General features: G+C 32.2%; 1 protein-coding gene and 1 long non-coding RNA gene across 2 annotated transcripts; both read left to right on the top strand.

Moving 5' to 3' along the window:
• The first annotated feature begins 275 nt into the window (after positions 1-275).
• Positions 276-1,805, top strand: LOC118060502 (uncharacterized). Its single transcript, XR_004689455.1, has 2 exons — positions 276-389; positions 1,477-1,805. It is a non-coding gene; the product is annotated as an uncharacterized lncRNA (long non-coding RNA).
• Positions 1,806-13,034: 11,229 nt separating this feature from the next.
• On the top strand, positions 13,035-14,306 carry LOC118060503 (uncharacterized). Its single transcript, XM_035073728.2, has 3 exons — positions 13,035-13,225; positions 13,352-13,678; positions 13,787-14,306. The coding sequence occupies exons 1-3, from the start codon at positions 13,156-13,158 to the stop codon at positions 13,963-13,965; spliced, it is 576 nt and encodes a 191-aa protein (XP_034929619.1). The 5' UTR covers positions 13,035-13,155; the 3' UTR covers positions 13,966-14,306.
• The last annotated feature ends 355 nt before the right edge of the window (positions 14,307-14,661 follow it).

Below are 14,661 nucleotides of genomic sequence, written 5' to 3'. Positions count from 1 at the left end.
TTTCCGATGAAAAGACAATTATTAAAACTTCTTTAACACATCAAATTCGCGAAGCAACTTACCTCAGGTAGGGTGCGTTAGGGGTGCTAATACCTTCCCTAACCACAACCAGTCCCTTACCCGTGAATCTCTGACAAGACCAGTACATCCGGTTTCCTAGTAGCCCGAAATCAATTACTAGGTGGCGACTCCAACGAACCAAATTCAAGCAAACAACAACGAGACGAAAAATCGCCAGCCGATGCCGCGCGCTGATTTTTTTTTGGGGTGCGACAGATCTAATGACTTTCGATGTCTATATGATGTTAATGTTCAGTCATTTCATTGGATCATGCGATCCCTTAGGAATTTTCCAGCAAATAGCTCTAAATTTTCACCACCCTTTAAAGGTAAGCTAACACGAGATCTTATATGGACATGTTTTTCTTCTGAATTGCTTGAACTTTTAGGATTACACTGCTTCATAGTACCGTACTCTTGTGGCTTTGATTTTCTTTATCTAAATATGTTTGAGCCCAGTGTCAATTCTTCATCAATATTTTTGCAAAACTCCGGTAACTGGTCCACTGTAAACTAGGTGATGGCGCGCGGTAATATGTAGCTGGACCCTTTAAGAGAAAATAGTAATTAACACAGTAGAATAGAGACTCCCCTCTTTCTATCCATCATTTGTTGACTGTTAACTGTGTTTGCCTATGATTTCTTCCCTGCTGAACTCCATAGCTAGCAGTACTCTAGCTACTTATCCATGATCATAGCTATGATCACTTGTAAGGGTACTAGCTAGCTAGTTGCGTCCCTTGATGAAGTAAAAGATGAGGTTATGATATCTCTATGATCATTTTTGTTTAACCGTGATGTCCAGCACTAGCTGGGATAGATAAATTAGTAGAATTAATTAGTAAAATATCACAGTAATTAGCAGAAAGTACTTAGTATTTGATTTTCCTCCTTTTGCTTTTCTCCCCCTCCATGATTAATTTCCTAAAACAAAGTTCATCTGAAGTAATTTTTTTTAATCCGGCTTTCCTAATTAACAGATCACAGAATTCAATTAGTCATGTAAAATCATTTAAATTCTCCTAGTTTAATTAAAGGCTCAACATTAACTTATTAATTGCAGTAATGATTTTGGTTCAGACTTTTTGTGCTCATTCCCTGCTAGGAAGATATTGGATTGAGATTTTCTTGCACCCCATCAGACAAGAACCAAGCATCAATGTCCTCATGGACAAGCAATGGCCTACCATGTCTTAGATTCATGTCGGATTCTCGTTTCCTATGGGCCTATGGCAGTGCAATTGATTTGTTGCTGGTCCTGTCTTTATTGATACTTGCACGAGCAAGCATTGTCACGTATATAATGCAAACGCAATGCTTGAATGACTCATAAAGAATCATCTGCAGTCATTATAGAATTTAGCTTATTGCAAGCCGTACCAGGGAATTAAACTATCCTTGCTTCATCTTTTACAGAACATATACATGATGTAAATGTCTGTGCCATCGATTGTTGATGGATTTTTCTTCTTCAGAGTATGTATGTTCTCATTTACAGCTTTGGCCGTCGGCAATCACTTGATTCAGTTTCTATGCAAAAAATGGATCAGTTTGCTTCCCTTCTTCCAGTCAATGTAAAAGTATTTCCCACACCACAAATTAAGGTCTTCATCTTTCAATTGCAGTATATAGTTTATTTCTCAAGGGAAATTATGAATGACAACTGTTAAGTTCTCCATGTTAAGCTTGTATATTTGACAGAAATGTTATTTTTCTAGGTTTAATGAATCCTTTTCTTCTGTTTATGTTTATTTTCTTTTTAACTGTATTTGAGTGCTAAAACTACTTTCATATATACCTATATCCACTGTTATAAATAGATGGAGATTTGGAATTCATGAGTATTAAAATATAAGATGTTTAGGAATAAAGTTGATATATTAGATAATTGTATAATATCTTAGCTCAAATAATATGATTCATTCTCCTAGTACTCAAGGTATATGGTGGCTTGATATGGAAAGCCCAAGAGGTTGGTAACTAGTAGGGGGCAATGTTTGGTAAGCTAGGTGGCCATTAGTTGTTGTTGTAGTATGCGATGCTTGGTCAGCCAAGTGAACGATAGTTGATACCTATAAAAGGTCTCATTTGATGGATATGAAGACTCTTCAATGGTAAAGTTAGTAACTTTGTAAAGAGAGAAAATACTATGATATTTTAAAGAAATAGACTCTAAGAATATTATGTTGAAATTGTTAAGAATGAAGAGATTATGAAAATTTAGCTGGAAGAATTCATGGTATATTTATAGCTCATGAATCTTGTTTTTTTTTTTTTTAGAAGAAAGGCCGAAGTATAATTTCACATTTATGATATTTTGAGTTGTATTCTACTCAAAATAATATGTATTGAAATAATATAAAATATTGAGGGACCCGCGTGCAGTCCTAGAAAAATTCTCTAGTGAGTTTTGGGTTTGGGGCGCATTCTCGAGCCCAAAAGGGTGTTGGGCTCAAGACGTGTGGGCTGAGCCCATGAGGTTTTTTAGGCCATTTAGGGGGGGTATGGGTTCATTTTATTTGGATCCATCAATAGCTCCCAATTCCTTATGGTATTAATCTCCAAAGACTTGTATAAATATTCAGTTACCATGATGAGTTCGACAAACTTTTTTTTTTAATCAAATGTAAGAATATAATAGAAGGCCTGTAACCCCAACAACAAAAGCAAAATAAACTCGGCCAACATTCATAAAACTTTTTTCATATGAGAAGAGGGGTTGAAACCCTAGGTAATAAACTAGAGAGTATGTATGTAGGTGTGTACGCCATATTTGAAAAAATTTCTAAGTATTTAGAGAGTGAGATGAGATATAAAAGATCTTATACTTAAAACGTTTCTCTATAAGGTTAGGTGAAACTTATAAAGAATAAGCTCCTCAGAAAAATTTCTAAATAGCTGGTGGAAACCCATGGAGGGTGAGCCTGTACTTAGAGAATATTATAAAAGGTTAAAGGGAACCCATTGAGGGTGATTAATGGCAACACCTATACTTATAAAAATTTCTAAATGGCTAAGGGGACGAATATATGAAAGGTGGTTTTATTACACTTGAAAAGCCAAGTCCATCCCTTGAAGAGTGGTCATACTGAAGTGTTGGGGGTATGCGACCTCTCTAGGATGACAAAGAAGCTTGGGAACCTTGGGAGGTCGATAATCTCCCTAGTGATGGTGTGGGGGCTTAGAAGCCTTTAAGAGGTCTATAACCTTCATGATGAGGGCGTGAGGGCTTAGAAGCCCCTAGTTAAATAGTAGTGCCAAACCAAGATTATATTAGAGAGGCAAAAGATCAAAGATCAACCCCTAGCTAATTGATGACAAGCATTTAGGCATTACAAGGAGAATGAAGTATCCCAAATTAACCCATAACGAATTGATAAGAGGCATTTTAGCATCACCTATAGAATAAGGTATCCCATATCAACCATTGATGAATTGGTGAGAAGCCTCTAAATATTACCTGAAGAATATGGGATCTCATGTCAACCTTTAATGAATTAGTGAGAGGCCTTTAAGTATCACCTGGAAAATATGTGAGTCTAAGACTATACCGTGAAGTAGGGGATTCGAGATCAATCCCTGCGAATAAGTGAGAGGCCATTTGGCATCAGTTGAAGAATATGTTAGTACAAGACTGCACTGGAAAATGGATGATTCGAGATCAACCCTAGCAGTTATGGGGATAATGCTCTAAGGAGACTAAGTCAATTCTCTTAAAAAAGAGTGGCCAAATGGCCTTCATTAAAGATCTATAGTTAGGAAATGTATGTTAGAGATATATTATTATTATTTTAAAAATAAACTTACATTTTCATCAAAGATTATGTATCATGAGGCGATTTGTTAGACAATGGGGAGCATGAAGAGTTTGGCATGAAACAACGAGATTGGTAACTAAAGTCCATTCCGTGGTAGCCAGGGGAAGCATGTTTGGAGTATATGCTATGTGCACGAGTATCACAATGGTGTGAGCAACCCCTAGAGGAAATTGGCTAGTATGAAGGCAAGATACTCTCCTAGATGTCATTTTGTCCAAACTTTTCTAGGTAATGCAATAGGCTACGAGTATTGGGAGTGACTAGTGGCGATGGTGATAGGGTCAAGTGTGTTACCATAACTACTAAGACTTACTGAGGTTGTAAGGTTTGATTTTGATATTGGGTTGCTAACATGGTCTAAGTGAGGAATTGCACTTTACTCGTGAGCTGTTAAAAGTCTAGCTAGGCAGAAGTGTTTGTGGTAACAGGTAGATTTATCTTGCATCTTATCCTATATGTATCTTGGTTATATGTCATGTAATGACATGGAAATGTCAAAATAAAAAAGTTTTAGAATCTTATGGATTTTTTATCGATTTCCTATAAACAACGCTAATTGATGAGTTCTAAAATCCAAGTTGCTTAGAAATAAGGTTGATGTGTTGAATAATTGATTGATCTCTTAGTTCAAGCAATCTAATCAATTATCCTTAGTCAAGGTGTCTGGTGGTTTGATATGAAAAGCCAATGAGGTTAGTAACTAGTAATAGGTGATACCAGGTGACCAGTAGTTATGGTAGTAGCAGGTGGTGCCTGGTAAGTTAAGTGACTGGTAGTTTTTAGTAGTAGGCAATGACTAGTAAGCCTGGTAACTGGTAACTGGTAACTGATACTTGCAAAATGTCATCTTTGATGGACGTGTGGACTCTCCGATGATAGAGTTAGTAAATTTGTAAAGTATAATGATAGTTTAGAGAGATAAACTCTTAAAATATATATGCTGAAAATATTCAGAATAAAGAGATTGTGAATATTGGCTTGAAAGATTCATGATATATTTATAGCCTATGAATCTGTCTTTTTTTTAAAGAGAAGGGGTTGAAGTGTAATTTCATTTTTATGTTATATTGAGTTGTATTTTACTCAAAATAATATATATTGGATCAATATAAAATATTAAAGGACTTAAGTGGGGTCCTAGAAAAATTCTTTACCTATTGTTAGGTTCGAGTTGCATGCCCGAACCCATAGAGGTGTTGGGCTTGGGACATATGGCCAAGCTCATGGGGTTTTTTAGGGGGGGTTTTTATCCATTTTATATGGATAAACAAAGAATATTTATTTTCTATTTAAGATTTATATTGAACTAGTTTTATCTCTATGAAGTTATTTAGCTTTAGATTTTAAACAATGAAAGCTGACACACCTATATCCAAAATAGTTAAATGCTATAAGAATCAATTCATCTGAGTGAACCAAGCTAGAATCTTGCTTAGGTACGATGATCATGTCTTTTTTTATAAAACAAAAAACCAAGATACTCTTAAAGCTTAAGATTTTTGTTTGTTATTGAATATTATTCAGTTTTATTATAGTTAAATTAATTAGAAAGGTAAAGGTTGAGAGTTTATATCTCTTGTTATATAAGGTAGGAGTATCAAATTAATGATTGGTTAAGTATGAGTTTACTTATAAGAATAAATTGAAAACAATATTGGTTGAGATGATAAACTAATGTTGGTTGATTTAGGGTTGGCATTAGCATTATGCTGGTATTGCATTAAATACTTATTTTGAGGGAGTTTATTATATATTTATTTTATCATGAAGAAATATTCATATAATTTGCATGATAGTATTTGAGAAACATGCCTTAATACTTACAATATTCATTGTCCGGAGCTTTATTTAACGGTTAAAGTTTTTAGATTAAATTAATTATTTAATATGGTATTAATTTTTTAATAATCAAAATAAAATTATTCTTAAAACTTTATCATTTGATTGATTTTTTAATGCTCATATGAAGGATATAAAAAATTTCCTTACAAGTAACAAAACAATCACCATTCATTTACTCTTCCTTCGTTAAGTAGTTCCTTTGAATTTAAAAATAAATGTTTTGGAAAAAAAATGATATTGGTCCTACCAAAAATACCAGGATCAATTTTTAAATTATTTTTATAAGAGAGAATATATACATGGTATATGGCTGGGGAGAAACTAGTTTGAAAATTGGTAAAGTCATATGGCATTTATATTGTTAATGTGATTTTTATTTTTTTATTTTTACATATGAGAGTTTTCAAAGTTTACACAAAAAGAAATATGTTCATATATATATATATATATATATATATATATATATATATATATATATATATATATATATATATAGATAGATAAAATGTTAGGCACTAGGATGGGTTGAAGAAAATGTGGTACCCTTTCATGTAGTAGCCCATCTGGCCCAAAGTTTTAATACGAGCTGTGTATGAAAGCACTAGCAAGGGGTCCAACACTTCCAACTTTCAACAAGAACTCCATTTAGCAGCAACAAATCCAGCTTTTCTATTTTAAGTTAATTATAAGTTAGTTCCTTTAGTTTAGGAAAAATAATTAATTATTTATTATGGTTTTTGAAACTATATATTTAATATTTATATTTTCAATTTATGTGTAACTTAATTTCTTTCATCACTTTCGTGTTATTTTTTAATTTATTTTTATTTTTTATTTTACAAAATATAAAGATAAAAATGTAGTTAGGATTGAATGATTGACTTGATTAAAAAAAATATTTTTAAAATGATACACTACTAATTTAAGCATGATCAATGGTAGTTAAAGAACTATTTAATTATTATTTTTTATTATAAAAATTAATCAATTAAAAAAGTCTTTATGGTGCTCGTGCAATAATAATTAATAATATCATATTAGTTACTCTTTAATGCCCACTTCAAAGAAAGGGATATGTATAATTAGGAGAGAAATCCTAGGTGGAGATATTTTATCACTTTTAATTGGGGTCAGCATAAAACCTAAAAAATTGATTAAATAGAGAAAAATAGAAAAAAAATAGTCGAAAAAACCAAATTGTGAAAAAGTAAAATGAATAAACCTATTAGAAAAAAAAATCAATTTGGTTTTAAAAGGCTGAAATTGATTGATCTGAACCGAACTGAACTGGTTCAAACATAAAAAAAACCAAGGGTTTAAATATTAAAACTTACTTTCTTCTAACTCTAATTAAATCAAACTAGGGGTATAACTTAAATTTTTTTTAATGGAAAATTAAGTTCTTGAAGTCATTTTTCAAAGAGATTTGTGGGTTCCAAAGTAGTTTATGGATTCCACCTCCAATGCTTGGAAATGGGGAGTCTATCAATTTGCTTAAACTGTTTCTACACTACCATAATTTTTATATTTGTCAATGGAATTTTCTGTTGGTATTTACACTATTATTCCATTGGTAATTAATTTACCAACAAAATTACCGACGGAAGTGCGCCGTCTGTAAATTTTTGTCCATCAGTAAATCCGTTGGTAATAAAAAAAATATTTTACTGATGGAAAAAAGCGTGCAAAACAAAATTATCCACTTCATTCCGTTGTATTTCTCTTAGTAGGTCCGTATATAATTCCGTCGGTAATTATTTAAAAATATTTTAAACAAATCTATTTTACAAAACTATAAAATAATTAAATTAATATAAATCAACACTATATAATACTCCAAACACTTGGAAAAAAAAAAAGAAAAAAAAATCAACTCAAACAAATTTGCAACAAATAAATAACAAGAAAAAATAAATTCAACTAAAAAAATTCATATGAAATAAATAAAGTTGCAATTGCTAAAAATTTAAAAATCCTATAAATAAATCAACTAAAAATTAATCTCATATGGATAAAAAAAATCCTACAACAACATTCATACAATTATTAAGAACAAAAAAAATTAAAAACAAAATAAAAAAAACAAATATAGTGAAAACAAAAACACAAAAAAAAAAATACCTTAATGTAGTTGCAAGTGAAGCTAAGAAGAGAAAAAATCATAAAGTATATTAATTAAAAAAAAAACTAAGAAGAAAAAAGAAGGAGAAAAATACATACTTGAGCATGGAAAAGGAGAGAAGGTGTTGAGGAGAGAAGAGAAAGAAATGGATATTGATGTTTTTTACATATGGGGAAGAAGAAGAAGAAAGAAGCCTTGTTTGTTGTGAAATTGAGGATTCCAGACTTTTTATTGGGATGTTTTACTGATATTCTTACTAATAGATAATTAAATATTAATATTTTTAATAAAAAAATTTAAGAAACCGCCAAATATCACCGACGGTTTTTCAATCTATCGGTGATTCCATCTGTATTATTTAATTTAAATTTTCAATTTAATCAAAATTTTTTAGAAACCCGTCAAATAACACTGACGACTTTTTAATCCGTTGGAGATTTTATCTTTAAAAAACAGTAATTAACAGTGTAATTGAGTAGTGAACAGTTTCAAAGCTCTCTGAAAAATATCAACGGTATTTTTCGTTGGTGATTTCGTCTGTATTTGAAATGATGAATAGTATTAACATTTTACCGACGGAATTACCAATGGATTTTACCGACAAAATTTATTCCATCGATAATTCCGTAAGTAAAAAAGGACACGTCATTGTTTTTTTGCTTTGTTAAAAAAAACAATTCCACTGTAATTCTCTATATATATATCGAGGGTATATTTCCATCCATAAAATCTATCTAAACTATTTTTAATTGGAATTTTTTTCTGTTTGTATTTATTGATTTTTTGATAGGCTAGTTGTGAGAGAGAAATGTGAATATGGTGTTGTTTCTGAAAATAGGTTTTGGGATTTGGTCGCTCAAGAATCTAGGGATATTGAACCTTACCGTGACCGTGAAATTGGTTGATATTAATGATGTGTTTGCTTAAAATTACCATATGATTTGTCGGTTTTGCAAGTATTATCTTTTAAGTAATCTATATAACTATTTTTATCGACTTCAAAAGACAACAAAGAGAAAATAAGAGGCATCTTTATTTCTACTTTTGGCATGAGTACATTGCTGATTCTTCAAAAACCATCAAGAAAAGAAAGAAAGAAATAATTCAAAGTAGTAGAAAAACTTTGTCATGGTAAAGCAAGAAGTCTCTAGCTAGAATGAGAAAGTTCAACAATATTATGTAATATAATAAGACCCAGCAAGCCTTCAATCAACTAATAAAACAAAACCCAGAAAGCTTCCATAGGAGCATTCCTTGTCGTAATATTCAAAGATCTTAGCTAACCAATCATGACTTGTATTCGATCTCTCTTTTGAGTTCCTTGGAAAAATCCCAACAAACATAAGAATCGAAAGGCCGAAACGTTTTAGTATGACCTGGCAGGAGAAGTGCATTACAAGTTTTATCATACTCACACGTAACAATATTGGATGCTTACATCATAGCTAGGAGGGGAGAAATAAATATAAAGAGGAGAGAAAAACAAGAGAAAGGAAATTTATGTATATATTTGTAATTAATGGGTGGGAGAATTCTTATGATTTGTTGTGAGATGGTATGCAATTTAATTTCCCTTCTTTTTTTATGTATTTTTATATCTTATATTATATAGTTATATGGTGTGAGTAGCTAGTATAAAATTTCTCGAGTTTGCATCTCTTTCAACACTTGTCTTTCAATGATCTCATCTTAGAAAAGGTAAATACATAATGATATCAACAGAATAAATCAAGCAATAATGAGCATGGCTAATCATTCGTGGTTTTAATCCTTTTCTTTTATTTTATTTTCTTTTAAAAAATAAATCAAGAAAGTAAACCTGTTGTATCTCTCTTACCGGGAAGTTGAATGGAACCACGTCATTCCCAAGAGTTTAGGCCCAGAAAAAAAGAAAGTAAGAGATTAAATTACGAACATGAACCCAAGATTTTCTCCCTAATCATGGGAGCTGCCTAACTTCTGTTCCATGTACAAACAGTAAGTTGGTCGACACTTGACCACAAACCTCTCCGTGAGTGACGGGGCAGAAAAGTCAACGTCTTTTCTAATCTTCTCACGAAAATGGCTCCCTTTCACATTGTTATTAGCAATTAATTTTCTACACACACAGATATATAATTTGAAATATTTTGTATATCATGCACCCATCATTTTAAAACATGATTCTATAAGGTCTATATCAAGAGCGTCGATCTAAAAAAATTACAATATTATAATTTTAACTAGAATATTTTTTTCAATACTCAATTTTTGATCTAATTAATTGAATCACAAATTAACTTGAATTTTTAATTGGGTTAGATTTTATTTTATTTTTTTAATTTATATTGATTTAGATCTTAGATAAATCTAATTTTGAGTCGACTTAGAAATTTAATTTAGGTTTTAAAACAATGGTGTCAACTAATATTAAACTCCCCATTCTCATTGGATTTTAAACATATTTCTAAATATGCGAGTGCATTAGGCCATATTCAAACGTTCCCCTATATATATATATATATATATATATATAGTAATCCGCCACAATGTGAAAAGTCAAGTAAATTGCACTAGGTATTGAATCAACGAGTGAGGCTTGTGTTAATTTTCTCCTCATTTTTCGTTTTTCTTCTTTTAACTAAAACGTGGGTTTTATATATTCATGAGGTTGAATCACAATCAAAGAGAATCAGCTCCACGTGTATTTGTCACGATCATAATTTTTAATTTAATTAATGGTTGAAATAGACAAGCATAACGTAATAATTGACTCAAAACTTCAGATGTTTGGTCCATGATTAATTAATAAAGGTGGTAACTTAACTGTTATTCCTTCAACCCTTAACACCGAAGAAATTCCGATAAATTATTATGATGGTTGAAGATTTTAAAAAATAAAATAAATTTGGATTTAAATCTTGGATACAACATTCAGAGAAATTTAAGATGAATGAAAAAATAGCTAATTAGTCTTAATTGATACACAAATTACCTGGAATCTCTTAACTTTTTTTATTTTTTTAAAAAACAAAAAACTCACTGGAAGAGGCAAATTTCACCTTAAGATTTTACAAACTTCATGAGATATAAAATTGTGGATGCAAATGTCATTATAAGATTACCAATTTGTACCCAAGTTCTTATTTTTGCTGTCCTTTCTCTCCTTTTCTCTCATTTAATTTAAGAGACAACTTAATTAATTAAATTTTAAATTTTATTTTTAATATTCATAAATCTTTTTATGGTTATTGAAAGTTTACATAATTGTTAATAAAAACTTATATAATTATTAATTTTAGAGTTTGAGGTATATTTAAATTAGTCTAAATAATAATAATAAATAAACAAACAAGAAGAATGTTCTCATTTAATTTTGCTCTATAAAATTGTGGAGACAAATGGATCTCCAGTCAGCTCATCGTGAAGAACCTCCATTCAAAGAAGAGAAAAAAAAAATTGATTTGATAACTCATCAGCCACCTAGCTGGCTGGGTCCATTCTTCATGCGTTCTCGAGAAAGTTTTTGCCCTCTTCCATGAAGCTCACAATTGTAGGAGCTATGAAAGTTCTTAACCTCTTTCCATGCAACTCATAATTTTTTTTAGTGTATTTATGAGTATGACTGTCATTATATTTTAAAATATTTTTTATATTAAAATATATTAAAATAATATTTTTTATTTTTAAAAATAATTTTTAAAATCAGCATATTACAACGATAAAAAAATAATTAATTTTTAACCAAAAAAAATTAATTTTTTTAAAAACGGCTTATCTTTCTAAACACTCTAACTGTGACACCTGCTTATGATGTAAGCATCACAGCATAACTTACGACTCACTCATGAAGAAAATGAAGAGAATGGTTGCTTTTGTTTTTTACAAGTGTTTTTTTAAAAAAGAATTAAAATTTTTATTTTATTTTAAATTAATTTTTTATATTTTTATATTATTTAGATGTGCTAAAATTAAAAATAATTTTTTAAAAAATATATTATTTCAATATATTTCTAAATAAAAAAGAAAATATATTTGTTTTCCATGATCAAGAGATACAAATTAAGATCTTTAATTTACATAGTTTGGAGAATCATTTCTTAATTTTGAAAGTCTTATCTTGATTTTCAGTTGTGTTTGATCAATGTTTTATGTTAAAAAAAATAAAAATAAAATAAAAAAATGAAGATATAAATATAAATTAAATATATTTTAAGAATAATTTTACAATGAATTCTTGTATTTTAATAAAAAAAAAAATAGGAAACATGCTCCTCTCCCAACTAATTCGTTTTTTTCTACGTCAAAATAGGAACCTAGTACTACTTTACGAGTACGATGTGAATCTCAAGTAGAAACTTAAATTTTAACTGTTTAAGCTAATTAATCAACTGCTTAATGTTGATCAAGTTTTTAGCATCATGATGTTCTGATATCTAGACATATCGAGGAAGAACACATTGGACTCTATATTGCATTGGTGTTTTTTTTTTTTTTTTTTATGTGGATGTCCGGGCCAGCTTGCGCGCACCACGACTAATTCCACGGCCCACTGAACACCCTGCAAACCCAGTGGGCATGTAAGGCACCGCGAGGATGACAAGCGTGCACATGAAGACTCGAACTCAGGAATAGCGGAAGGAGACAAGCTCCTCCCGCCGCCAAGCCAAGGCCGTCGGTGCTATATATTGCATTGGTTTTTAATTAGTCAAGTCGTTAATCAACCCGTACGTCAAATCGTTAACATACCAAACCAAGATTTTTATGCAATCAACCAGACCAATGCAATATAGTAGCCTCCCATACATAAAATCCTAATTCCGTCCCTGCAGAAGCCCTCAGCTCTCACTATCTCGACAGTTAGCAGCATGAGCAGCGGTTCCGAACCGGCGGCTACCATTGATACAGCCAAAGTTAGAACCTAAGTACTGCTTCCAAAATCATGGATCCTGTTCATGGTAAGAGTCACACACCCGCCATTGATTTCGGCCATCTTTGACTGGTAAATACAACTTCTTTTCGGAACAGAGAAATTAACGACCTTTGCGGCACGAAACCCCATTATTGTGGGGTCAACACCAATGACCAAAATCTTCATGAACACATTCTGTAACATTGACAGTACTGTTACAGACTTACAGTAACATTCCTGACACTGCTTTCCAATATTCTACAGTGCCCTTGAACAAGTATAAAGGCCCCCACATCCAGCTCTTCATTCCTCACAACTTACTACTCCGAGGACAAACACAAAAGTTGTCGCCAACTTTTTGAAGCCTAATTAACAAATATCGGGCACCAGCTTCCTGTTTTTAACCAAAACTGTGCTTAATTATGGCTTCTAGCTTCAGAATTCTGTCAGTCCTGGCTATTGCCCTTGCCATCTGTGTGCAAGGTACTCTAGGTAAGCAAGGTTTCGTTCTCTCTTTCTCTGGCAATATATATTGCTAGAAGCTAGCTAGCAGCCCTTCTTGATGTTCTTGGATTTTCTTTAACAAATTAGTTGATCATAATGGTATTATTGTTGCAGGAGAAATAGCATGTGAGCATCTTGACCAAGACACATGTGCCTATGCAATCTCATCGGCCGGCAAGCGTTGCGTGCTCGAGAAACGCGTGAAAAGGACCGGAGAAGAAGCATACACCTGCCGCACATCCGAAATTGAGGCTGATAGATTAAGGAACTGGATTGAGACAGACCAATGCATCAAAGCATGTGGACTTGACAGAAAATCACTTGGAATCTCAACAGATTCTCTCCTCGAGTCTCGCTTTGCACAACAACTTTGCTCTCCTCAGTGCTACGATAGCTGCCCTAACGTTATCGATCTTTACTTCAACCTTGCTGCTGCTGAAGGTAAATAACAAACATGTCCATATCCTCCGTCATTCAATAAACTAATCGTAATGGAACACAAGTAATCAGTGCATGCCACTTACACCATTCTTTTCTCTGTTTTGGCAGGAGTGTTTCTCCCCAAATTATGCGAGGCACAAGAAGGAAACGCAAGAAGAGGATTGATGGCTGATATCAAAAGTTCTGGTTTTGTTGCACCAGGACCAGTGAAGTACACAGTTGCCCCAGCACCAGTTGAACCAGTAAAATACACAGTTACCCCAGCAATGTCACCTTATTATAATTAACCTTTTGAAAGGGAAAGGAAAGGAATCGAGAGTATACATACATGTATGTGTGTGGCCATAGATGCTTGCTAGGCAGCAAACAAATACAATAAGGGAGTGCACCAATTCAGTAGCCGGCCGGCCTGAGTAGTCCACCATTGTAGTATTTCGTGTGCATGTATACTAGTGTGTGCTGTGCCAGTTATTTGAATCACTAGGGTGCTGCCCAGATGTTCTTATAGGTAGATTTGGGTGTGTTTTGTGTATTATTTTTATATGATAGAATTTGCCTATGAGCAATGCATACAGATATATGAATATTGTATCCAATATATATAATTAATAAACTTGTTTTGATTATACATCCATTTTCCAATTGAATTATTAATTACTTCAAGCCGACCTCCTGCTTCTAGTTAATTATATTGAAATGTCTGGCTACAAATTAAATACATGAAGTCAAAACAAAGCATAATTAAAATATATTTTTCCATGAAAGTAAACATTCACTTGAGTAGCTAGCCTGTGGTGCATGGACTAGATATTGATATTTTTCCATGTCCTTTCTACCTACCAAACGCAATCAATCGCCCATATCTTTGCATGGCTAGCTTCTGACAAGTGACGGCCATGGTTGTCATCAGTATGTCATGGCTCTTTAAACCGTGAATGGAGCCGGGCCAGCCGGCGATCATGGCTCTTGGAGCCATGACGCAT

The sequence above is a fragment of the Populus alba genome, chromosome 12 (genome assembly GCF_005239225.2).
Source record: "Populus alba chromosome 12, ASM523922v2, whole genome shotgun sequence".
Lineage (NCBI taxonomy): Eukaryota > Viridiplantae > Streptophyta > Magnoliopsida > Malpighiales > Salicaceae > Populus > Populus alba.
The sequence above is the reverse complement of the archived record's forward strand: the minus strand, read 5'-3'. Positions and strand labels throughout refer to the sequence as shown.

Coding starts and splice junctions, on each gene's coding strand:
- LOC118060503 (XM_035073728.2), top strand. CDS start 13,156: ATGGCTTCTAGCTTCAGAATTCTGTCAGTCCTGGCTATTGCCCTTGCC. Junction 13,226..13,351: donor CTGTGTGCAAGGTACTCTAG/GTAAGCAAGGTT, acceptor TTATTGTTGCAG/GAGAAATAGCATGTGAGCAT. Junction 13,679..13,786: donor CAACCTTGCTGCTGCTGAAG/GTAAATAACAAA, acceptor CTGTTTTGGCAG/GAGTGTTTCTCCCCAAATTA.